This window comes from Hypanus sabinus, unplaced genomic scaffold (assembly GCF_030144855.1).
Source record: "Hypanus sabinus isolate sHypSab1 unplaced genomic scaffold, sHypSab1.hap1 scaffold_2389, whole genome shotgun sequence".
NCBI lineage: Eukaryota > Metazoa > Chordata > Chondrichthyes > Myliobatiformes > Dasyatidae > Hypanus > Hypanus sabinus.
Window position 1 is genome coordinate 1 of NW_026780507.1, and position 23,207 is coordinate 23,207.

Genomic DNA, 23,207 nt, shown 5'->3' on the forward strand with positions numbered 1-23,207 from the left:
GGGGTAGGGATAGGGGTAGGGGTAGGGAGAGAGGGGTAGGGGTAGGGAAGGAGGAGGGTAGGGGTAGGGAGAGAGGTACGGGTAGGGGTAGGGAGAGGGGTAGGGGTAGGGAGAGGGGTAGGGAGAGGGGTAGGGGTAGGGGTAGGGAGAGGGGTAGGGAGAGGGGTAGGGAGAGGGGTAGGGGTAGGGGTAGGGAGAGAGGGGTAGGGGGTAGGGAGAGAGGTACGGGTAGGGGTAGGGAGAGGGGTAGGGGTAGGGAGAGGGGATAGGGAGAGGGGTAGGGGTAGGGAGAGGGTAGGGGTAGGGAGAGGGGTAGGGGTAGGGAGAGAGGTACGGGTAGGGGTAGGGAGAGGGGTAGGGGTAGGGAGAGGGGGTAGGGAGGAGAGGGGTAGGGGTAGGGAGAGGGGTAGGGGTAGGGAGAGGGTAGGGAGAGGGTAGGGAGAGGGGTAGGGAGAGGGTAGGGGTAGGGAGAGGGGTAGGGGTAGGGAGAGGGGTAGGGGAGGGGTAGGGGAGAGGGGTAGGGAGAGGGTAGGGGTAGGGAGGGGTAGGGAGAGGGGTAGGGGTAGGGAGAGGGGTAGGGTAGGAGGGGGTAGGGGTAGGGAGAGGGGTAGGGGTAGGGAGAGGGGTAGGGGTAGGGAGGAGGGGGTAGGGTAGGGGTAGGGAGAGGGGTAGGGGTAGGGAGAGGGGTAGGGAGAGGGGTAGGGGAGGGAGAGGGGTAGGGTAGGGAGAGGGGTAGGGAGAGGGGTAGGGGGTAGGGAGAGGGGTAGGGAGAGGGGTAGGGAGAGGGGTAGGGGTAGGGAGAGGGGTAGGGGTAGGGAGAGGGGTAGGGGAGGGGTAGGGAGGAGGGGTAGGGGAGGGGTAGGGGTAGGGAGAGGGGTAGGGGAGGAGGGGTAGGGGTAGGGAGAGGGGTAGGGTGAGGGGTAGGGGTAGGGGAGGGGTAGGGGTGGGTAGGGAGTGGGGTAGGGAGAGGGGTAGGGGGGGTAGGGGAGAGGGGTAGGGGTAGGGAGAGGGGTAGGGAGAGGGTGGGTAGGGGTAGGGAGAGGGGTAGGGGTAGGGGGAGGGGTAGGGGTAGGGAGAGGGGTGGGTAGGGAGGGTAGGGAGTGGGGTAGGGAGAGGGGTGAGGGGTAGGGGTAGGGAGAGGGGTAGGGAGGGGTAGGGGTGGGGTGGAGGGGGGTGGGGTAGGGAGAGGGGTAGGGGTAGGGAGAGGGGTAGGGGGGTGGGAGGGGTAGGGAGAGGGGTAGGGGTAGGGAGAGGGGTAGGGGTAGGGAGAGGGGTAGGGTGAGGGGTAGGGGTAGGGAGAGGGGTAGGGGTAGGGGAGAGGGGTAGGGGTAGGGGTAGGGAGAGGGGTAGGGGGGGTAGGGGAGGGTGTGGGGTAGGGTAGGGGGTGAGGGGTAGGGAGAGGGGTGGGTAGGGAGAGGGGTAGGGGTGGGAGAGGGTAGGTGGGTAGGGAGTGGGGTAGGGGTAGGGAGAGGGGTGGGGTAGGTGGAGAGGGGTAGGGGTAGGGAGAGGGGTAGGGGAGGGGGTAGGGGTAGGGGTTGGGGAGGGGTGGGGTTGGGAGAGGGGTAGGGGTAGGGGGGTGGGTGGGAGAGGGTGGGGTAGGGGTAGGGGTGGTGTGGGGTGGGGTTGGGTGAGGGTGTAGGGGTGTGGGTGAGGGGTAGGGAGTGGGTGGGGTAGGGTGAGGGTGGGTTGGGGGTGGGGTGGTGTGGGTAGGGGTGGGGTGGGGTGGGGTGGGGTTGGGAGTGGGTGGGGTGAGGGTGTGGTGGTTGGGAGAGGGGTGAGGGTGTGGGTAGGGAGTGGGTGAGGGGGGAGGTGGGGTGAGAGGAGTGGGTGTGAGGGGTGGGGAGGGTGAGGGGTGGGGAGTGTGGGGAGAGGGTGAGTGAGGGAGTGGTGGGGTTGTGAGAGGGGTGGGGTGGAGAGGGTGAGGAGAGGTGTAGAGATGAGGGGGTGAGGTGTAGGGTGTAAGGGTGACTGGAGGTGGAGAGGAAAGAGGTTCTGATAGTTGGGGAGGAGAGGGAACAAGGTTGTCGGGGAACGGAGAGAGGGGAGGGAAGGAGGAGGGAGGAGAAAGAGGGGGATGAGAGTGAGTGGGCAAGAGGGATGGGGAAAGAGGAACAGAGGGAGAGGAGAGGGGAGTAGAAGAGGGCAGGGAGGGAGGGTGTGATTGGACCAAGGGAGGGATTGGTGAGGTAGGGTTGTGAGTTGGAGGGAGAGAAAGAAGGGGCTGGAGTTTCATGGCAAGGGGGAAGTGGCCAGGTTTGAGGGGGTGACAGCCGTGGAGGGTATAGGCAGGTAGGGGAGGGACGCCACACATCAAACCCTCCTTCGTCTCCAGCCTGCCTCTGTGGGTGTGCCCGCTCAGGACAGAGGGAGGGATGGGCTGGAGGGGGGGAGGGAGATGGGTATTTCCACACATTAACCCCGTCTCCTCTCTCCCCACCCCAGGCCAGACGTCTGTCTGCAGCCTCCCCCTGCAGATCTCCCTCTACTTCAGCTGCATCTACTTTCCCTTCTGGTGGGTCTGTCACCTCGTCATGTTCCAGGTCAAGGTGAGATGGAGGGTGGGGGATATCGGCTGAGGGGGAGACAGAGGGGATCTGTCAGAGTTCCTGCTCCCCGTCCCAGCCCTGTGACCCAGGGGCTGTTCATGTGTTCTACCTGCGTGAGGATCCGATCTCTGTGGCTGCCGGTTGTCCAACAGAGCACCTCACACCCTCCTTTGCTCCAAGAGCCCTCGCCTAGTCAACCTCTCCTCATAAAATACCCTCTCGAATCCAGGCAGCATCCTGGTCAATCTCCTCTGCACCCTCTCTAATCCAGGCAGCATCCTGGTCAATCTCCTCTGCACCCTCTCTAATCCAGGCAGCGTCCCGGTGAATCTCCTCTGCACCCTCTCTAATCCAGGCAGTATCCTATACAATCTCCTCTGCACCCTCTCTAATCCAGGCAGCGTCCTGGTCAATCTCCTCTGCACCCTCTCTAATCCAGGCAGTGTCCTGGTCAATCTCCTCTGCACCCTCTCTAATCCAGACAGCATCCTGGTCAATCTCCTCTGCACCCTCTCTAATCCAGGCAGCATCCTGGTGAATCTCCTCTGCACCCTCTCTAATCCAGGCAGCGTCCTGGTGAATCTTCTCTGCACCCTCTCTAATCTAGGCAGCATCCTGGTGAATCTCCTCTGCACCCTCTCTAATCCAGGCAGCGTCCTGGTGAATCTTCTCTGCACCCTCTCTAATCCAGGCAGCATCCTGGTCAATCTCCTCTGCACCCTCTCTAATCCAGGCAGCATCCTGGTCAATCTCCTCTGCACCCTATCTAGTCCAGGCAGCATCCTGGTCAATCTCCTCTGCACCCTCTCTAATCCAGACAGCATCCTGGTCAATCTCCTCTGCACCCTCTCTAATCCAGGCAGCATCCTGGTCAATCTCCTCTGCACCCTCTCTAATCCAGGCAGCATCCTGGTCAATCTCCTCTGCACCCTCTCTAATCCAGGCAGCATCCTGGTCAATCTCCTCTGCACCCTCTCTAATCCAGGCAGCGTCCCGGTGAATCTCCTCTGCACCCTCTCTAATCCAGGCAGTATCCTGTTCAATCTCCTCTGCACCCTCTCTAATCCAGGCAGTGTCCTGGTCAATCTCCTCTGCACCCTCTCTAATCCAGACAGCGTCCTGGTCAATCTCCTCTGCACCCTCTCTAATCCAGGCAGCATCCTGGTCAATCTCCTCTGCACCCCCTCTAATCCAGGCAGCATCCTGGTCAATCTCCTCTGCACCTTCTCTAATCCAGGCAGCGTCCTGGTCAATCTCCTGTGCACCCTCTCTAATCCAGGCAGCGTCCTGGTCAATCTCCTCTGCACCCCCTCTAATCCTGGCAGCGTCCTGGTCAATCTCCTCTGCACCCTCTCTAATCCAGACAGCGTCCTGGTGAATCTTCTCTGCACCCTCTCTAATCCAGGCAGCATCATGGTCAATCTCCTCTGCACCGTCTCTAATCCAGGCAGCATCCTGGTCAATCTCCTCTGCACCCTCTCTAATCCAGGCAGCATCCTGGTCAATCTCCTCTGCACCCTCTCTAATCCAGACAGCATCCTGGTCAATCTTCTCTGCACCCTCTCTAATCCAGGCAGCATCCTGGTGAATCTCCTCTGCACCCTCTTTAATCCAGGCAGCATCCTGGTCAATCTCTTCTGCACCCTCTCTAATCCAGGCAGCGTCCTGGTCACTCTCCTCTGCACACTCTCTAATCCAGGCAGCGTCCTGGTCACTCTCCTCTGCACACTCTCTAATCCAGGCAGCATCCTGGTCAATCTCCTCTGCACCCTCTCTAATCCAGGCAGCATCCTGGTCACTCTCCTCTGCACACTCTCTAATCCAGGCAGCATCCTGGTCAATCTCCTCTGCACCCTCTCTAATCCAGGCAGCGTCCTGGTCAATCTCCTCTGCACCCCCTCTAATCCTGGCAGCGTCCTGGTCAATCTCCTCTGCACCCTCTCTAATCCAGGCAGAGTCCTGGTCAATCTCCTCTGCACCCCCTCTAATCCAGGCAGCGTCCTGGTCACTCTCCTCTGAACACTCTCTAATCCAGGCAGCGTCCTGGTCAATCTCCTCTGCACACTCTCTAATCCAGGCAGCATCCTGGTCAATCTCCTCTGCACCCTCTCTAATCCAGGCAGCGTCCTGGTGAATCTCCTCTGCACCCTCTCTAATCCAGGCAGCATCCTGGTCAATCTCCTCTGCACCCTCCCTAATCCAGGCAGTGTCCTGGTCAATCTCCTCTGCACCCTCTCTAATCCAGGCAGCATCCTGGTCAATCTCCTCTGCACCCTCTCTAATCCAGGCAGCGTCCTGGTGAATCTTCTCTGCACCCTCTCTAATCCAGGCAGCATCATGGTCAGTCTCCTCTGCACCCCCTCTAATCCAGGCAGCATCCTGGTCAATCTCATCTGCACCCTCTCTAATCCAGGCTGCATCCTGGTCAATCTCCTCTGCACCTTCTCTAATCCAGGCAGCGTCCTGGTCACTCTCCTCTGCACACTCTCTAATCCAGGCAGCATCCTGGTCAATCTCCTCTGCACCCTCTCTAATCCAGGCAGCGTCCTGGTCAATCTCCTCTGCACCCCCTCTAATCCTGGCAGCGTCCTGGTCAATCACCTGTGCACCCTCTCTAATCCAGGCAGCGTCCTGGTCAATCTCCTCTGCACCCCCTCTAATCCTGGCAGCGTCCTGGTCAATCTCCTCTGCACCCTCTCTAATCCAGGCAGCGTCCTGGTCAATCTCCTCTGCACCCCCTCTAATCCAGGCAGCGTCCTTGTCACTCTCCTCTGAACACTCTCTAATCCAGGCAGCGTCCTGGTCAATCTCCTCTGCACACTCTCTAATCCAGGCAGCATCCTGGTCAATCTCCTCTGCACCCTCTCTAATCCAGGCAGCGTCCTGGTGAATCTCCTCTGCACCCTCTCTAATCCAGGCAGCATCCTGGTCAATCTCCTCTGCACCCTCCCTAATCCAGGCAGTGTCCTGGTCAATCTCCTCTGCACCCTCTCTAATCCAGGCAGCATCCTGGTCAATCTCCTCTGCACCCTCTCTAATCCAGGCAGCGTCCTGGTGAATCTTCTCTGCACCCTCTCTAATCCAGGCAGCATCATGGTCAGTCTCCTCTGCACCCCCTCTAATCCAGTCAGCGTCCTGGTCAATCTCCTCTGCACCCTCTCTAATCCAGTCAGCATCCTGGTCAATCTCCTCTGCACCCTCTCTAATCCAGGCAGCATCCTGGTCAATCTCCTCTGCACCTTCTCTAATCCAGGCAGCGTCCTGGTCACTCTCCTCTGCACACTCTCTAATCCAGGCAGCATCCTGGTCAATCTCCTCTGCACCCTCTCTAATCCAGGCAGCGTCCTGGTCAATCTCCTCTGCACCCCCTCTAATCCTGGCAGCGTCCTGGTCAATCTCCTGTGCACCCTCTCTAATCCAGGCAGCGTCCTGGTCAATCTCCTCTGCACCCCCTCTAATCCTGGCAGCGTCCTGGTCAATCTCCTCTGCACCCTCTCTAATCCAGACAGCGTCCTGGTGAATCTTCTCTGCACCCTCTCTAATCCAGGCAGCATCATGGTCAATCTCCTCTGCACCGTCTCTAATCCAGGCAGCATCCTGGTCAATCTCCTCTGCACCCTCTCTAATCCAGGCAGCATCCTGGTCAATCTCCTCTGCACCCTCTCTAATCCAGACAGCATCCTGGTCAATCTTCTCTGCACCCTCTCTAATCCAGGCAGCATCCTGGTGAATCTCCTCTGCACCCTCTTTAATCCAGGCAGCATCCTGGTCAATCTCTTCTGCACCCTCTCTAATCCAGGCAGCGTCCTGGTCACTCTCCTCTGCACACTCTCTAATCCAGGCAGCGTCCTGGTCTCTCTCCTCTGCACACTCTCTAATCCAGGCAGCATCCTGGTCAATCTCCTCTGCACCCTCTCTAATCCAGGCAGCGTCCTGGTCAATCTCCTCTGCACCCTCTCTAATCCAGGCAGCATCCTGGTCAATCTCCTCTGCACACTCTCTAATCCAGGCAGCGTCCCGTGAATCTCCTCTGCACCCTCACTAATCCAGGCAGTATCCTGTTCAATCTCCTCTGCACCCTCTCTAATCCAGGCAGCGTCCTGGTCACTCTCCTCTGCACACTCTCTAATCCAGGCAGCATCCTGGTCAATCTCCTCTGCACCCTCTCTAATCCAGGCAGCGTCCTGGTCAATCTCCTCTGCACCCCCTCTAATCCTGGCAGCGTCCTGGTCAATCTCCTCTGCACCCTCTCTAATCCAGGCAGCGTCCTGGTCAATCTCCTCTGCAGCCCCTCTAATCCAGGCAGCGTCCTGGTCACTCTCCTCTGAACACTCTCTAATCCAGGCAGCGTCCTGGTCAATCTCCTCTGCACACTCTCTAATCAAGGCAGCATCCTGGTCAATCTCCTCTGCACCCTCCCTAATCCAGGCAGTGTCCTGGTCAATCTCCTCTGCACCCTCTCTAATCCAGGCAGCATCCTGGTGAATCTTCTCTGCACCCTCTCTAATCCAGGCAGCATCATGGTCAATCTCCTCTGCACCCTCTCTAATCCAGGCAGCATCCTGGTCAATCTCCTCTGCACCCTCTCTAATCCAGACAGCAGCCTGGTCAATCTTCTCTGCACCCTCTCTAATCCAGGCAGCATCCTGGTGAATCTCCTCTGCACCCTCTTTAATCCAGGCAGCATCCTGGTCAATCTCCTCTGCACCCTCTCTAATCCAGGCAGCGTCCTGGTCACTCTCCTCTGCACACTCTCTAATCCTGGCAGCGTCCTGGTCAATCTCCTCTGCACCCTCTCTAATCCAGACAGCGTCCTGGTGAATCTCCTCTGCACCCTCTTTAATCCAGACAGCATCCTGGTGAATCTCCTCTGCACCCTCTCTAATCCAGGCAGCGTCCTGGTCATTCTCCTCTGCACCCTCTCTAATCCAGGCAGCGTCCTGGTCAATCTCCTCTGCACCCTCTCTAATCCAGGCAGCGTCCTGCTCAATCTCCTCTGCACCCTCTCTAATCCAGGCAGCGTCCTGGTCAATCTCCTCTGCACCCTCTCTAATCCAGGCAGCGTCCTGGTCAATCTCCTCTGCACCCCCTCTAATCCTGGCAGCGTCCTGGTCAATCTCCTCTGCACCCTCTCTAATCCAGGCAGCGTCCTGGTCAATCTCCTCTGAACACTCTCTAATCCAGGCAGCGTCCTGGTCACTCTCCTCTGAACACTCTCTAATCCAGGCAGCGTCCTGGTCAATCTCCTCTGCACACTCTCTAATCAAGGCAGCATCCTGGTCAATCTCCTCTGCACCCTCCCTAATCCAGGCAGTGTCCTGGTCAATCTCCTCTGCACCTTCTCTAATCCAGGCAGTATCCCGGTCAATCTCCTCTGCACCCTCTCTAATCCAGGCAGCATCCTGGTGAATCTTCTCTGCACCCTCTCTAATCCAGGCAGCATCATGGTCAATCTCCTCTGCACCCTCTCTAATCCAGGCAGCATCCTGGTCAATCTCCTCTGCACCCTCTCTAATCCAGACAGCAGCCTGGTCAATCTTCTCTGCACCCTCTCTAATCCAGGCAGCATCCTGGTGAATCTCCTCTGCACCCTCTTTAATCCAGGCAGCATCCTGGTCAATCTCCTCTGCACCCTCTCTAATCCAGGCAGCGTCCTGGTCACTCTCCTCTGCACACTCTCTAATCCTGGCAGCGTCCTGGTCAATCTCCTCTGCACCCTCTCTAATCCAGACAGCATCCTGGTGAATCTCCTCTGCACCCTCTTTAATCCAGGCAGCATCCTGGTCAATCTCCTCTGCACCCTCTCTAATCCAGGCAGCGTCCTGGTCATTCTCCTCTGCAGACTCTCTAATCCAGGCAGCATCCTGGTCAATCTCCTCTGCACCCTCTCTAATCCAGGCAGCGTCCTGCTCAATCTCCTCTGCACCCTCTCTAATCCAGGCAGCATCCTGGTCAATCTCCTCTGCACACTCTCTAATCCAGGCAGCGTCCCGGTGAATCTCCTCTGCACCCTCTCTAATCCAGGCAGTATCCTGTTCAATCTCCTCTGCACCCTCTCTAATCCAGGCAGCGTCCTGGTCACTCTCCTCTGCACACTCTCTAATCCAGGCAGCATCCTGGTCAATCTCCTCTGCACCCTCTCTAATCCAGGCAGCGTCCTGGTCAATCTCCTCTGCACCCTCTCTAATCCAGGCAGCGTCCTGGTCAATCTCCTCTGCACCCCCTCTAATCCGGGCAGCGTCCTGGTCACTCTCCTCTGCACACTCTCTAATCCAGGCAGCGTCCTGGTCAATCTCCTCTGCACACTCTCTAATCCAGGCAGCGTCCTGGTCAATCTCCTCTGCACCCTCTCTAATCCAGGCAGCATCCCGGTCAATCTCCTCTGCACCCTCTCTAATCCAGGCAGCGTCCTGGTCAATCTCATCTGCACACTTTCTAATCCAGGCAGCGTCCTGTTCAATCTCCTCTGCACCCTCTTTAATCCAGTCAGCATCCGGGTCGATCTCCTCTTCACCCTCTCTAATTCAGGCAGTGTCCTGGTCACTCTCCTCTGCACCCCCTCTAATCCAGGCAGCGTCCCGGTCACTCTCCTCTGCACACTCTCTACTCCAGGCAGCATCCTGGTCAATCTCCTCTGCACCCTCTCTAATCCAGGCAGCATCCTGGTCAATCTCCTCTGCACCCTCTCTAATCCAGGCAGCATCCTGGTCAATCTCCTCTGCACACTCTCTAATCCAGGCAGCGTCCCGGTGAATCTCCTCTGCACCCTCTCTAATCCAGGCAGTATCCTGTTCAATCTCCTCTGCACCCTCTCTAATCAAGGCAGCATCCTGGTCAATCTCCTCTGCACCCTCCCTAATCCAGGCAGTGTCCTGGTCAATCTCCTCTGCACCCTCTCTAATCCAGGCAGTATCCCGGTCAATCTCCTCTGCACCCTCTCTAATCCAGGCAGCATCCTGGTGAATCTTCTCTGCACCCTCTCTAATCCAGGCAGCATCATGGTCAATCTCCTCTGCACCCTCTCTAATCCAGGCAGCATCCTGGTCAATCTCCTCTGCACCCTCTCTAATCCAGACAGCAGCCTGGTCAATCTTCTCTGCACCCTCTCTAATCCAGGCAGCATCCTGGTGAATCTCCTCTGCACCCTCTTTAATCCAGGCAGCATCCTGGTCAATCTCCTCTGCACCCTCTCTAATCCAGGCAGCGTCCTGGTCACTCTCCTCTGCACACTCTCTAATCCTGGCAGCGTCCTGGTCAATCTCCTCTGCACCCTCTCTAATCCAGACAGCATCCTGGTGAATCTCCTCTGCACCCTCTTTAATCCAGGCAGCATCCTGGTCAATCTCCTCTGCACCCTCTCTAATCCAGGCAGCGTCCTGGTCATTCTCCTCTGCAGACTCTCTAATCCAGGCAGCATCCTGGTCAATCTCCTCTGCACCCTCTCTAATCCAGGCAGCGTCCTGCTCAATCTCCTCTGCACCCTCTCTAATCCAGGCAGCATCCTGGTCAATCTCCTCTGCACACTCTCTAATCCAGGCAGCGTCCCGGTGAATCTCCTCTGCACCCTCTCTAATCCAGGCAGTATCCTGTTCAATCTCCTCTGCACCCTCTCTAATCCAGGCAGCGTCCTGGTCACTCTCCTCTGCACACTCTCTAATCCAGGCAGCATCCTGGTCAATCTCCTCTGCACCCTCTCTAATCCAGGCAGCGTCCTGGTCAATCTCCTCTGCACCCTCTCTAATCCAGGCAGCGTCCTGGTCAATCTCCTCTGCACCCCCTCTAATCCGGGCAGCGTCCTGGTCACTCTCCTCTGCACACTCTCTAATCCAGGCAGCGTCCTGGTCAATCTCCTCTGCACACTCTCTAATCCAGGCAGCGTCCTGGTCAATCTCCTCTGCACCCTCTCTAATCCAGGCAGCATCCCGGTCAATCTCCTCTGCACCCTCTCTAATCCAGGCAGCGTCCTGGTCAATCTCATCTGCACACTTTCTAATCCAGGCAGCGTCCTGTTCAATCTCCTCTGCACCCTCTTTAATCCAGTCAGCATCCGGGTCGATCTCCTCTTCACCCTCTCTAATTCAGGCAGTGTCCTGGTCACTCTCCTCTGCACCCCCTCTAATCCAGGCAGCGTCCCGGTCACTCTCCTCTGCACACTCTCTACTCCAGGCAGCATCCTGGTCAATCTCCTCTGCACCCTCTCTAATCCAGGCAGCATCCTGGTCAATCTCCTCTGCACCCTCTCTAATCCAGGCAGCATCCTGGTCAATCTCCTCTGCACACACTCTAATCCAGGCAGCGTCCCGGTGAATCTCCTCTGCACCCTCTCTAATCCAGGCAGTATCCTGTTCAATCTCCTCTGCACCCTCTCTAATCAAGGCAGCATCCTGGTCAATCTCCTCTGCACCCTCCCTAATCCAGGCAGTGTCCTGGTCAATCTCCTCTGCACCCTCTCTAATCCAGACAGCGTCCTGGTCAATCTCCTCTGCACCCTCTCTAATCCAGGCAGCATCCTGGTCAATCTCCTCTGCACCCCCTCTAATCCAGGCAGCATCCTGGTCAATCTCCTCTGTACCTTCTCTAATCCAGGCAGCGTCCTGGTCACTCTCCTCTGCACACTCTCTAATCCAGGCAGCGTCCTGGTCAATCTCCTCTGCACACTCTCTAATCCAGGCAGCGTCCTGGTCAATCTCCTCTGCACCCTCTCCAATCAAGGCAGCATCCTGGTCAATTTCCTCTGCACCCTCCCTAATCCAGGCAGTGTCCTGGTCAATCTCCTCTGCACCCTCTCTAATCCAGACAGCGTCCTGGTCAATCTCCTCTGCACCCTCTCTAATCCAGGCAGTATCCTGTTCAATCTCCTCTGCACCCTCTCTAATCCAGACAGCATCCTGGTCAATCTCCTCTGCACCCTCTCTAATCCAGGCAGCATCATGGTCAATCTGCTCTGCACCCTCTCTAATCCAGGCAGCATCCTGGTCAATCTCCTCTGCACCCTCTCTAATCCAGGCAGCATCCTGGTCAATCTCCTCTGCACCCTCTCTAATCCAGACAGCATCCTGGTCAATCTTCTCTGCACCCTCTCTAATCCAGGCAGCATCCTGGTGAATCTCCTCTACACCCTCTTTAATCCAGGCAGCATCCTGGTCAATCTCCTCTGCACCCTCTCTAATCCAGGCAGCGTCCTGGTCACTCTCCTCTGCACACTCTCTAATCCAGGCAGCGTCCTGGTCAATCTCCTCTGCACCCCCTCTAATCCAGGCAGCGTCCTGGTCACTCTCCTCTGCACACTCTCTAATCCAGGCAGCATCCTGGTCAATCTCCTCTGCACCCTCTCTAATCCAGGCAGCGTCCTGGTCAATCTCCTCTGCACCCTCTCTAATCCAGGCAGCATCCTGGTGAATCTCCTCTGCACACTCTCTAATCCAGGCAGCGTCCCGGTGAATATCCTCTGCACCCTCTCTAATCCAGGCAGTATCCTGTTCAATCTCCTCTGCACCCTCCCTAATCCAGGCAGTGTCCTGGTCAATCTCCTCTGCACCCTCTCTAATCCAGGCAGCATCATGGTCAATCTCCTCTGCACCCTCTCTAATCCAGGCAGCATCCCGGTCACTCTCCTCTGCACACTCTCTAATCCAGGCAGCGTCCTGGTCAATCTCCTCTGCACCCCCTCTAATCCAGGCAGCGTCCTGGTCACTCTCCTCTGCACACTCTCTAATCCAGGCAGCATCCTGGTCAATCTCCTCTGCACCCTCTCTAATCCAGGCAGCGTCCTGGTCAATCTCCTCTGCACCCTCTCTAATCCAGGCAGCATCCTGGTCAATCTCCTCTGCACACTCTCTAATCCAGGCAGAGTCCCGGTGAATCTCCTCTGCACCCTCTCTAATCCAGGCAGTATCCTGTTCAATCTCCTCTGCACCCTCCCTAATCCAGGCAGTGTCCTGGTCAATCTCCTCTGCACCCTCTCTAATCCAGGCAGCATCATGGTCAATCTCCTCTGCACCCTCTCTAATCCAGGCAGTATCCCGGTCATTCTCCTCTGCACCCTCTCTAATCCAGGCAGCGTCCTGGTCAATCTCATCTGCACACTTTCTAATCCAGGCAGCGTCCTGTTCAATCTCCTCTACACCCTCTTTAATCCAGTCAGCATCCTGGTCGATCTCCTCTTCACCCTCTCTAATTCAGGCAGTGTCCTGGTCACTCTCCTCTGCACCCCCTCTAATCCAGTCAGCGTCCTGGTCAATCTCCTCTGCACCCTCTCTAATCCAATCAGCATCCTGGTCAATCTCCTCTGCACCCTATCTAATCCAGGCAGCATCCAGGTCAATCTCCTCTGCACCCTCTCTAATCCAGACAGCATCCTGGTCAATCTCCTCTGCACCCTCTCTAATCCAGGCAGCATCCTGGTCAATCTCCTCTGCACCCTCTCTAATCCAGGCAGCATCCTGGTCAATCTCCTCTGCACCCTCTCTAATCCAGGCAGCGTCCTGGTGAATCTTCTCTGCACCCTCTCTAATCCAGGCAGCATCATGGTCAATCTCCTCTGCACCCTCTCTAATCCAGGCAGCATCCTGGTCAATCTCCTCTGCACCCTCTCTAATCCAGGCAGCATCCTGGTCAATCTCCTCTGCACCCTCTCTAATCCAGACAGCATCCTGGTCAATCTTCTCTGCAACCTCTCTAATCCAGGAAGCATCCTGGTGAATCTCCTCTGCACCCTCTTTAATCCAGGCAGCATCCTGGTCAATCTCCTCTGCACCCTCTCTAATCCAGGCAGCGTCCTGGTCACTCTCCTCTGCACACTCTCTAATCCAGGCAGCATCCTGGTCAATCTCCTCTGCACCCCCTCTAATCCAGTCAGCGTCCTGGTCACTCTCCTCTGCACACTCTCTAATCCAGGCAGCATCCTGGTCAATCTCCTGTGCACCCTCTCTAATCCAGGCAGCGTCCTGGTCAATCTCCTCTGCACCCTCTCTAATCCAGGCAGCGTCCTGGTGAATCTTCACTGCACCCTCTCTAATCCAGGCAGCATCCTGGTCAATCTCCTCTGCGCACTCTCTAATCCAGGCAGCGTCCCGGTGAATCTCCTCTGCACCCTCTCTAATCCAGGCAGTATCCTGTTCAATCTCCTCTGCACCCTCTCTAATCAAGGCAGCATCCTGGTCACTCTCCTCTGCACCCCCTCTAATCCAGTCAGCCTCCTGGTCAATCTCCTCTGCACCCTCTCTAATCCAGTCAGCATCCTGGTCAATCTCCTCTGCACCTTCTCTAATCCAGTCAGCGTCCTGGTCAATCTCCTCTGCACCCCCTCTAATCCAGGCAGCATCCTGGTCAATCTCCTCTGCACCCTCTCTAATCCAGGCAGCGTCCTGGTCAATCTCCTCTGCACCCTCTCTAATCCAGGCAGCATCCTGGTCAATCTCCTCTGCACCTTCTCTAATCCAGGCAGCATCCTGGTCAATCTCCTCTGCACCCTCTCTAATCCAGTCAGCATCCTGGTCAATCTCCTCTGCACCCTCTCTAATCCAGTCAGCATCCTGGTCAATCTCCTCTGCACCCTCTCTAATCCAGTCAGCATCCTGGTCAATCTCCTCTGCACCCTCTCTAATCCAGCCAGCATCCTAGACAATCTCCTCTGCACCCTCTCTAATCCAGGCAGCATCCTGGTCAATCTCCTCTGCACCCTCTCTAATCCAGCCAGCATCCTAGACAATCTCCTCTGCACCCTCTCTAATCCAGGCAGCGTCCTGGTCAATCTCCTCAGCACCCTCTCTAATCCAGGCAGCGTCCTGGTGAATCTTCTCTGCACGCTCTCTAATCCAGGCAGCGTCCTGTTCAATCTCCTCTGCACCCTCTTTAATCCAGTCAGCATCCTGGTCGATCTCCTCTTCACCCTCTCTAATCCAGGCAGTGTCCTGGTCACTCTCCTCTGCACCCCCTCTAATCCAGGCAGCATCCTGGTCAATCTCCTCTGCACCCTCTCTAATCCAGGCAGCGTCCTGGTGAATCTTCACTGCACCCTCTCTAATCCAGGCAGCATCCTGGTCAATCTCCTCTGCACACTCTCTAATCCAGGCAGCGTCCCGGTGAATCTCCTCTGCACCCTCTCCAATCCAGGCAGTATCCTGTTCAATCTCCTCTGCACCCTCTCTAATGAAGGCAGTATCCTGGTCAATCTCCTCTGCACCCTCCCTAATCCAGGCAGTGTCCTGGTCAATCTCCTCTGCACCCTCTCTAATCCAGACAGCGTCCTGGTCAATCTCCTCTGCACCCTCCCTAATTCAGGCAGTGTCCTGGTCACTCTCCTCTGCACCCCCTCTAATCCAGTCAGCCTCCTGGTCAATCTCCTCTGCACCCTCTCTAATCCAGTCAGCATCCTGGTCAATCTCCTCTGCACCTTCTCTAATCCAGTCAGCGTCCTGGTCAATCTCCTCTGCACCCCCTCTAATCCAGGCAGCATCCTGGTCAATCTCCTCTGCACCCTCTCTAATCCAGGCAGCGTCCTGGTCAATCTCCTCTGCACCCTCTCTAATCCAGGCAGCATCCTGGTCAATCTCCTCTGCACCTTCTCTAATCCAGGCAGCATCCTGGTCAATCTCCTCTGCACCCTCTCTAATCCAGTCAGCATCCTGGTCAATCTCCTCTGCACCCTCTCTAATCCAGTCAGCATCCTGGTCAATCTCCTCTGCACCCTCTCTAATCCAGTCAGCATCCTGGTCAATCTCCTCTGCACCCTCTCTAATCCAGCCAGCATCCTAGACAATCTCCTCTGCACCCTCTCTAATCCAGGCAGCATCCTGGTCAATCTCCTCTGCACCCTCTCTAATCCAGCCAGCATCCTAGACAATCTCCTCTGCACCCTCTCTAATCCAGGCAGCGTCCTGGTCAATCTCCTCAGCACCCTCTCTAATCCAGGCAGCGTCCTGGTGAATCTTCTCTGCACGCTCTCTAATCCAGGCAGCGTCCTGTTCAATCTCCTCTGCACCCTCTTTAATCCAGTCAGCATCCTGGTCGATCTCCTCTTCACCCTCTCTAATCCAGGCAGTGTCCTGGTCACTCTCCTCTGCACCCACTCTAATCCAGGCAGCATCCTGGTCAATCTCCTCTGCACCCTCTCTAATCCAGGCAGCATCCTGGTGAATCTTCACTGCACCCTCTCTAATCCAGGCAGCATCCTGGTCAATCTCCTCTGCACACTCTCTAATCCAGGCAGCGTCCCGGTGAATCTCCTCTGCACCCTCTCTAATCCAGGCAGTATCCTGTTCAATCTCCTCTGCACCCTCTCGAATCAAGGCAGCATCCTGGTCAATCTCCTCTGCACCCTCCCTAATCCAGGCAGTGTCCTGGTCAATCTCCTCTGCACCCTCTCTAATCCAGACAGCGTCCTGGTCAATCTCCTCTGCACCCTCTCTAATCCAGGCAGCATCCTGGTCAATCTCCTCTGCACCCCCTCTAATCCAGGCAGCATCCTGGTCAATCTCCTCTGTACCTTCTCTAATCCAGTCAGCATCCTGGTCAATCTCCTCTGCACCCTCACTAATCCAGGCAGCATCCTGGTGAATCTCCTCTGCACCCTCTCTAATCCAGGCAGCGTCCTGGTCAATCTCCTCTGCACCCTCTCTAATCCAGGCTGCATCCCCGTCAATCTCCTCTGCACCCTCTCTAATCCAGGCAGCGTCCTGGTCAATCTCATCTGCACACTCTCTAATCCAGGCAGCATCCTGGTCAATCTCCTCTGCACCCTCTTTAATCCAGTCAGCATCCTGGTCGATCTCCTCTTCACCTTCTCTAATTCAGGCAGTGTCCTGGTCACTCTCCTCTGCATCCCCTCTAATCCAGTCAGCGTCCTGGTCAATCTCCTCTGCACCCTCTCTAATCCAGTCAGCATCCTGGTCAATCTCATCTGCACCCTCTCTAATCCAGGCAGCGTCCTGTTCAATCTCCTCTGCACCCTCTTTAATCCAGTCAGCATCCTGGTCGATCTCCTCTTCACCCTCTCTAATCCAGGCAGTGTCCTGGTCACTCTCCTCTGCACCCACTCTAATCCAGGCAGCATCCTGGTCAATCTCCTCTGCACCCTCTCTAATCCAGGCAGCATCCTGGTGAATCTTCACTGCACCCTCTCTAATCCAGGCAGCATCCTGGTCAATCTCCTCTGCACACTCTCTAATCCAGGCAGCGTCCCGGTGAATCTCCTCTGCACCCTCTCTAATCCAGGCAGTATTCTGTTCAATCTCCTCTGCACCCTCTCTAATCAAGGCAGCATCCTGGTCAATCTCCTCTGCACCCTCCCTAATCCAGGCAGTGTCCTGGTCAATCTCCTCTGCACCCTCTCTAATCCAGACAGCGTCCTGGTCAATCTCCTCTGCACCCTCTCTAATCCAGGCAGCATGCTGGTCAATCTCCTCTGCACCCCCTCTAATCCAGGCAGCATCCTGGTCAATCTCCTCTGTACCTTCTCTAATCCAGTCAGCATCCTGGTCAATCTCCTCTGCACCCTCACTAATCCAGGCAGCATCCTGGTGAATCTCCTCTGCACCCTCTCTAATCCAGGCTGCGTCCTGGTCAATCTCCTCTGCACCCTCTCTAATCCAGGCTGCATCCCGGTCAATCTCCTCTGCACCCTCTCTAATCCAGGCAGCGTCCTGGTCAATCTCATCTGCACACTCTCTAATCCAGGCAGCGTCCTGTTCAATCTCCTCTGCACCCTCTTTAATCCAGTCAGCATCCTGGTCGATCTCCTCTTCACCTTCTCTAATTCAGGCAGTGTCCTGGTCTCTCTCCTCTGCATCCCCTCTAATCCAGTCAGCGTCCTGGTCAATCTCCTCTGCACCCTCTCTAATCCAGTCAGCATCCTGGTCAATCTCCTCTGCACCCTCTCTAATCCAGTCAGCATCCTGGTCAATCTCATCTGCACCCTCTCTAATCCAGGCAGCGTCCTAGTCAATCTCCTCTGCACCCTCTCTAATCCAGGCAGCATCCTGGTCAATCTCCTCTGCACCCTCTTTAATCCAGGCAGCAACCTGGTCAATCTCCTCTGCACCCGCTCTAAACCAGTCAGCATCCTGGTCAATCTCATCTGCACCCTCTCTAATCCAGGCAGTGTCCTGGTCAATCTCCTCTGCACCCTCTCTAATCCAGGCAGCGTCCTGGTCAATCTCCTCGGCACCCTCTCTAATCCAGGCAGCGTCCCGGTGAATCTCCTCTGTACCCTCTCTAATATAGGCAGCATCCCGGTCAATCTCCTCTGCACCCTCTCTAATCCAGGCAGAGTCCCGGTCAATCTCCTCGGCACCCTCTCTAATCCAGGCAGCGTCCCGGTGAATCTCCTGTGCACCCTCTCTAATATAGGCGGCATCCCGGTCAATCTCCTCTGCACCCTCTCTAATCCAGGCAGCATCCTGATGAATCTCCTCTGCACCCTCTCTAATCCAGGCAGCATCCTGATGAATCTCCTCTGCACCCTCTCTATTCCAGGCAGCATCCTGATGAATCTCCTCTGCACCCTCTCTAATCCAGGCAGCATCCTGGTCAATCTCCTCTGGTCCTAGACTCCCCCACTACAGGAAACATCCTCTCCACATCCACTCTATCTGTGTCCTCTTGTCCTAGACTCCCCCACTACAGGAAACATCCTCTCCACATCCACTCTATCTGTGTCCTCTTGTCCTAGACTCCCCCACTATAGGAAACATCCTCTCCACATCCACTCTATCTCTGTCCTCTGGTCCTAGACTCCCCCACTATAGGAAACATCCACTCCACATCCACTCTATCTGTGTCCTCTGGTCCTAGACTCCCCCACTATAGGAAACATCCTCTCCACATCCACTCTATCTGTGTCCTCTGGTCCCAGACTCCCCCGCTACAGGAAACATCCTCTCCACATCCAGTCTATCGAGGCCTTTCACCAATTGATCGGTCTCAATGAGGGCATCCCTCATTCTTCTGAATTGCAGTGAGTACAGGCCCGGGAGCCATCGAACCCTCCTCATGTGACAATCATTCTCGTGAACCTCTTCTCTCTGGCGTCACCACACCCTTCCTCAGAGAAGAGGCCCACAACTGCTCAAGCGGGGCCTCGGCAGCCTCGTAAGCGAATGAGCTTCCCTAATCCTGACCGCCCCCCCCACCCCGCAGCGTACAGAAATTGCGCTGCAGGGAGTTTCCCGCCCATCCTGCCCCTCGGGGACTGTCTGCCCCTTAGCCCTCCGCACTCCCTCCCGTCCGGGTACCCGTCCAAACCTCTCTCCAATGCTGAAACCGAGCTCCCGTTCACCATTGTGCTGGTGGCACTGCTGATGGGGAAGAAGATCACGGCTGCCCTCAGAGGGGGACAGAATGGAGGGCTTGTCAGACCTGCAGTAGCCACCAGGACATCGAGGAATGGATAGACAACAGACAGTAGGTGCAGGAGTAGGCCATTCGGCCCTTCTAGCCAGCACCGCCATTCACCGCGATCGTGGCTGATCATACACAATCAGTACCCCATTCCTGCCCTCTCCCCATATCCCTTGACCCCGCTATCTATAAGAGCTCTACCTAACTCTCTCTTGAATGCATCCAGAGACTTGGCCTCCACTGCCTTCTGGGGCAGAGCATTCCACATATCCACCACTCTCTGGGTGAAAACGTTTTTCCGCATCTCTGTTCTAAATGGCCTACCCCTTATTCTTAAACTGTGGCCTCTGGTTCTGGACTCACCCATCAGCGGGAACATGCTTCCTGCCTCCAGCGTGTCCAATCCCTTCATAATCTTATATGTTTCAATCAGATCCCCTCTCATCCTTCTAAATTCCAGTGTGTACAAGCCCAGTCGCTCCAATCTTTCAACATATGACAGTCCCACCATTCCGGGAATTAACCTCGTGAACCTACGCTGTACTCCCTCAATAGCAAGAATGTCCTTCCTCAGATTTGGAGACCAAAACTTCACACGATACTCCAGGTGGGGTCTCACCAGGGCCCTGTACAGCTGCAGAAGGAGCTCTTTACTCCTGTACTCAATTCGTCTTGTTATAAAGGCCAGCATGCCATTAGCTTTCTTCACTGCCTGCTGTACCTGCATGCTTGCTTTCATTGACTGATGTACAAGAACACCACGTCTCCCCTCATTTTCCCCTTAAACCTCTCGCCTTTCACCCTTGACCCCTGACCTGGGGTTGTCATGCCACCCACCCTCAGTGGGAAAAAGCCTGCTTGCCTTTACCCTATCGATACCCCTCATAATTTTGTATCCCTCTGTCAAGTCTCCTCTCAATCTTCTCCATTCCCGGGAATAAAGTCCTAACCTGTTCGATCTTTCCTGATAACTCAGGCCCTCCAGACCCGGCAATGTCCTTGTAGATTTTCCCTGTCCTCTTTCAACCTCGTTTCCATCTTCCCCGTAGGTCGGTGACCAAAACTGCACACCATACTCCAGATTAGACCCCAGCAACGTCTTCAACACAACCTCCCGTCTCCCGTACTCAACAGTGATTTATGGGCCTTAACCCACTGGAGTTTAGAAGAATGAGGGGGGATCTCATTGAAATCTATCAAATGTTGAAAGGCCTCGATAGAGTGGATGTGGAGAGGATGTTTCCTGTAGTGGGGGAGTCTAGGACCAGAGGACACAGATAGAGTGGATGTGGAGAGGATGTTTCCTGTAGTGGGGGAGTCTAGGACCAGAGGACACAGATAGAGTGGATGTGGAGAGGATGTTTCCTGTAGTGGGGGAGTCTAGGACCAGAGGACACAGATAGAGTGGATGTGGAGAGGATGTTTCCTGTAGTGGGGGAGTCTAGGACCAGAGGACACAGGTAGAGTGGATGTGGAGAGGATGTTTCCTATAGTGGGGGAGTCTAGGACCAGAGGACACAGATAGAGTGGATGTGGAGAGGATGTTTCCTGTAGTGGGGGAGTCTAGGACCAGAGGACACAGATAGAGTGGATGTGGAGAGGATGTTTCCTGTAGTGGGGGAGTCTAGGACCAGAGGACACAGATAGAGTGGATGTGGAGAGGATGTTTCCTGTAGTGGGGGAGTCTAGGACCAGAGGACACAGATAGACTGGATGTGGAGAGGATGTTTCCTGTAGTGGGGGAGTCTAGGACCAGAGGATACAGATAGAGTGGATATGGAGAGGATGTTTCCTGTAGTGGGGGAGTCTAGAACCAGAGGACACAGATGGTGTTGATGTGGAGAGGATGTTTCCTGTAGTGGGGGAGTCTAGGACCAGAGGACACAGATAGAGTGGATGTGGAGAGGATGTTTCCTATAGTGGGGGAGTCTAGGACCAGAGGACACAGATAGAGTGGATGTGGAGAGGATGTTTCCTGTAGTGGGGGAGTCTAGGACCAGAGGACACTGATAGAGTGGATGTGGAGAGGATGTTTCCTGTAGTGGGGGAGTCTAGGACCAGAGGACACTGATAGAGTGGATGTGGAGAGGATGTTTCCTGTAGTGGGGGAGTCTAGGACCAGAGGTCACAGATAGAGTGGATGTGGAGAGGGTGTTTCCTGTAGTGGGGGAGTCTAGGACCAGAGGACACAGATAGAGTGGATGTGGAGAGGATGTTTCCTATAGTGGGGGAGTCTAGGACCAGAGGACACAGATAGAGTGGATGTGGAGAGGATGTTTCCTGTGGTGGGGGAGTCTGGGACCAGAGGGTGGGGGGGGGGGGGTGAATCTGGAATTCATTTGTGCGGACGGCTGTGGGGGTGGAGTCAGATGGAAAGCGGAGGTTGACGGGTGCCTGACGACAGAGCGAGGGCAGGCGAGTGGTGGGTGGGGATGATCAGTCAGCCCCGGCGGAGCGAGTGGGGGGTGGGATGAGGGACCGTGCTCGATGGGCTGACTCTGCTCCGATGTCTGTCTCTCCCCCGCAGTACGAGTACCTCAGCCCGTACTATCAGATCACCCTGTGCGCTCTGATCCTGGTGATGACCCTGGTGGAGGCCGTCAGGCTCTACCTCGGATACGTCGGCAACCTGCAGGAGAAGGTCAGCGAGGGGCGAGGGGAGGGAGGCGGGAGGATCAGATACAGCACCCCCTCCCTCCGAGCGTCGCTCACCCTCCTCCCTCTGTCCCGCAGGTGCCTCAGCTGGCCGGGTCGTGGCTGCTCACCCTGCTGCTCCAGCTGCCGATGCTCCTCTTCCAGCTGCTGACCCCCCACCTCCGGGTGCTGCCGGCCGAGTGGGCGTCCTCGCTCCTCTACCTCGCCCTGCTGCTCTCCCAGGCCCTCCTGGCCCTCCTGGCTCTGCGCCGCCTCGCCTCCCAGCTGGAGGTCCGCTTCCAGCTCGCCCACCTGCGCCACGGCGAGGGCTGGGGGCCCTCGGCCATCCCTCCCGCCTGGCGGTGAGAGGGGAAATGGATCGGCGATGCTGGCGCAGACTCGATGGGCCAAACGGCCTCGTTCTGCTCCCGTGTCTTCAGCTCTTGGTTAAGGAGGGAGGGGAGGGGGGGAGAGAGAGAGAAGAGAGGAAATGCAGGGAGAGGAGAGGGCAGGGGAGAACGGGACAATAGGTTGGAGGGGGAGGGGCAGATGGGAGGGAGGGGGAGGGTAAGCGTTGGGAGGGAGGTTTGCCTGCCCCCCGGCCGCTCCGAGGGGGGGGGGTTGCTGAACAATCTCCCACTGAGAATCTCATCTCTCTCTCCATCCCTGTTCAATAAAGATGCTCGAACGCTCCCTGTCGCCTCTCAGAGTTGTCTGTGGGCGAGGCTGTTTGCCTCGGGTAGTGAGGGCGAGGGTGTTGCCGAGGGGGCTCTCCGACCGGGCCTTGCTAAAGAAATACCGACTCCAATGTGCAGCCGGCAGAATGCTTCAGATTGGTCCTACCCTCGTACGCCAAGGTCCCCCCGTCCCTCGACACTCCCCACCGTTCACGGTGCGTGTCCTACCCTCGTACGCCGAGGTCCCCCTGTCCCTCGACACTCCCCACCGTTCACGGTGCGTGTCCTACCCTCGTACCCCGAGGTCCCCCCGTCCCTCGACACTCCCCACCGTTCACGGTGCTTGTCCGACCCTCGTACGCCGAGATCCCCCTGTCCCTCGACACTCCCCACCGTTCACGGTGCGTGTCCTACCCTCGTACGCCGAGGTCCCCCCGTCCCTCGACACTCCTCACCGTTCACGGTGCGTGTCCTACGCTCGTACGCCGAGGTCCCCCCGTCCCTCGACACTCCCCACCGTTCACAGTGCGTGTCCCATCCTCGTACGCCGGGGTCCGCCTGTCCCTTGACACTCCCCACCGTTCACGGTGCGTGTCCTACCCTCGTACGCCGAGATCCCCTCGTCCCTCGACACTCCACACCGTTCACGGTGCGTGTCCTACCCTCGTACGCCGAGATCCCCTCGTCCCTCGACACTCCCCACCGTTCACGGTGCATGTCCTACCCTCGTACGCCGAGGTCCCCCCGTCCCTCGACACTCCCCACCGTTCACGGTGCGTGTCCCACCCTCGTACGCCGAGGTCCCCCCGTCCCTCGACACTCCCCACCGTTCACGGTGCGTGTCCTACCCTCGTACGCCGAGGTCCCCCTGTCCCTCGACACTCCCCACCGTTCACGGTGCGTGTCCTACCCTCGTACCCCGAGGTCCCCCCGTCCCTCGACACTCCCCACCGTTCACGGTGCGTGTCCGACCCTCGTACGCCGAGATCCCCCTGTCCCTCGACACTCCCCA

At 56.6% G+C, this 23,207-nt stretch overlaps 1 protein-coding gene across 1 annotated transcript; it reads left to right on the top strand.

Moving 5' to 3' along the window:
* The first annotated feature begins 2,372 nt into the window (after window positions 1-2,372).
* On the top strand, window positions 2,373-22,000 carry LOC132387944 (transmembrane protein 17-like). The gene is made up of 3 exons (XM_059960262.1): window positions 2,373-2,546; window positions 21,412-21,525; window positions 21,618-22,000. Exons 1-3 carry the CDS (start codon window positions 2,373-2,375, stop codon window positions 21,882-21,884), a joined length of 555 nt encoding a protein of 184 aa, XP_059816245.1. The 3' UTR covers window positions 21,885-22,000.
* Window positions 22,001-23,207: the final 1,207 nt, after the last annotated feature.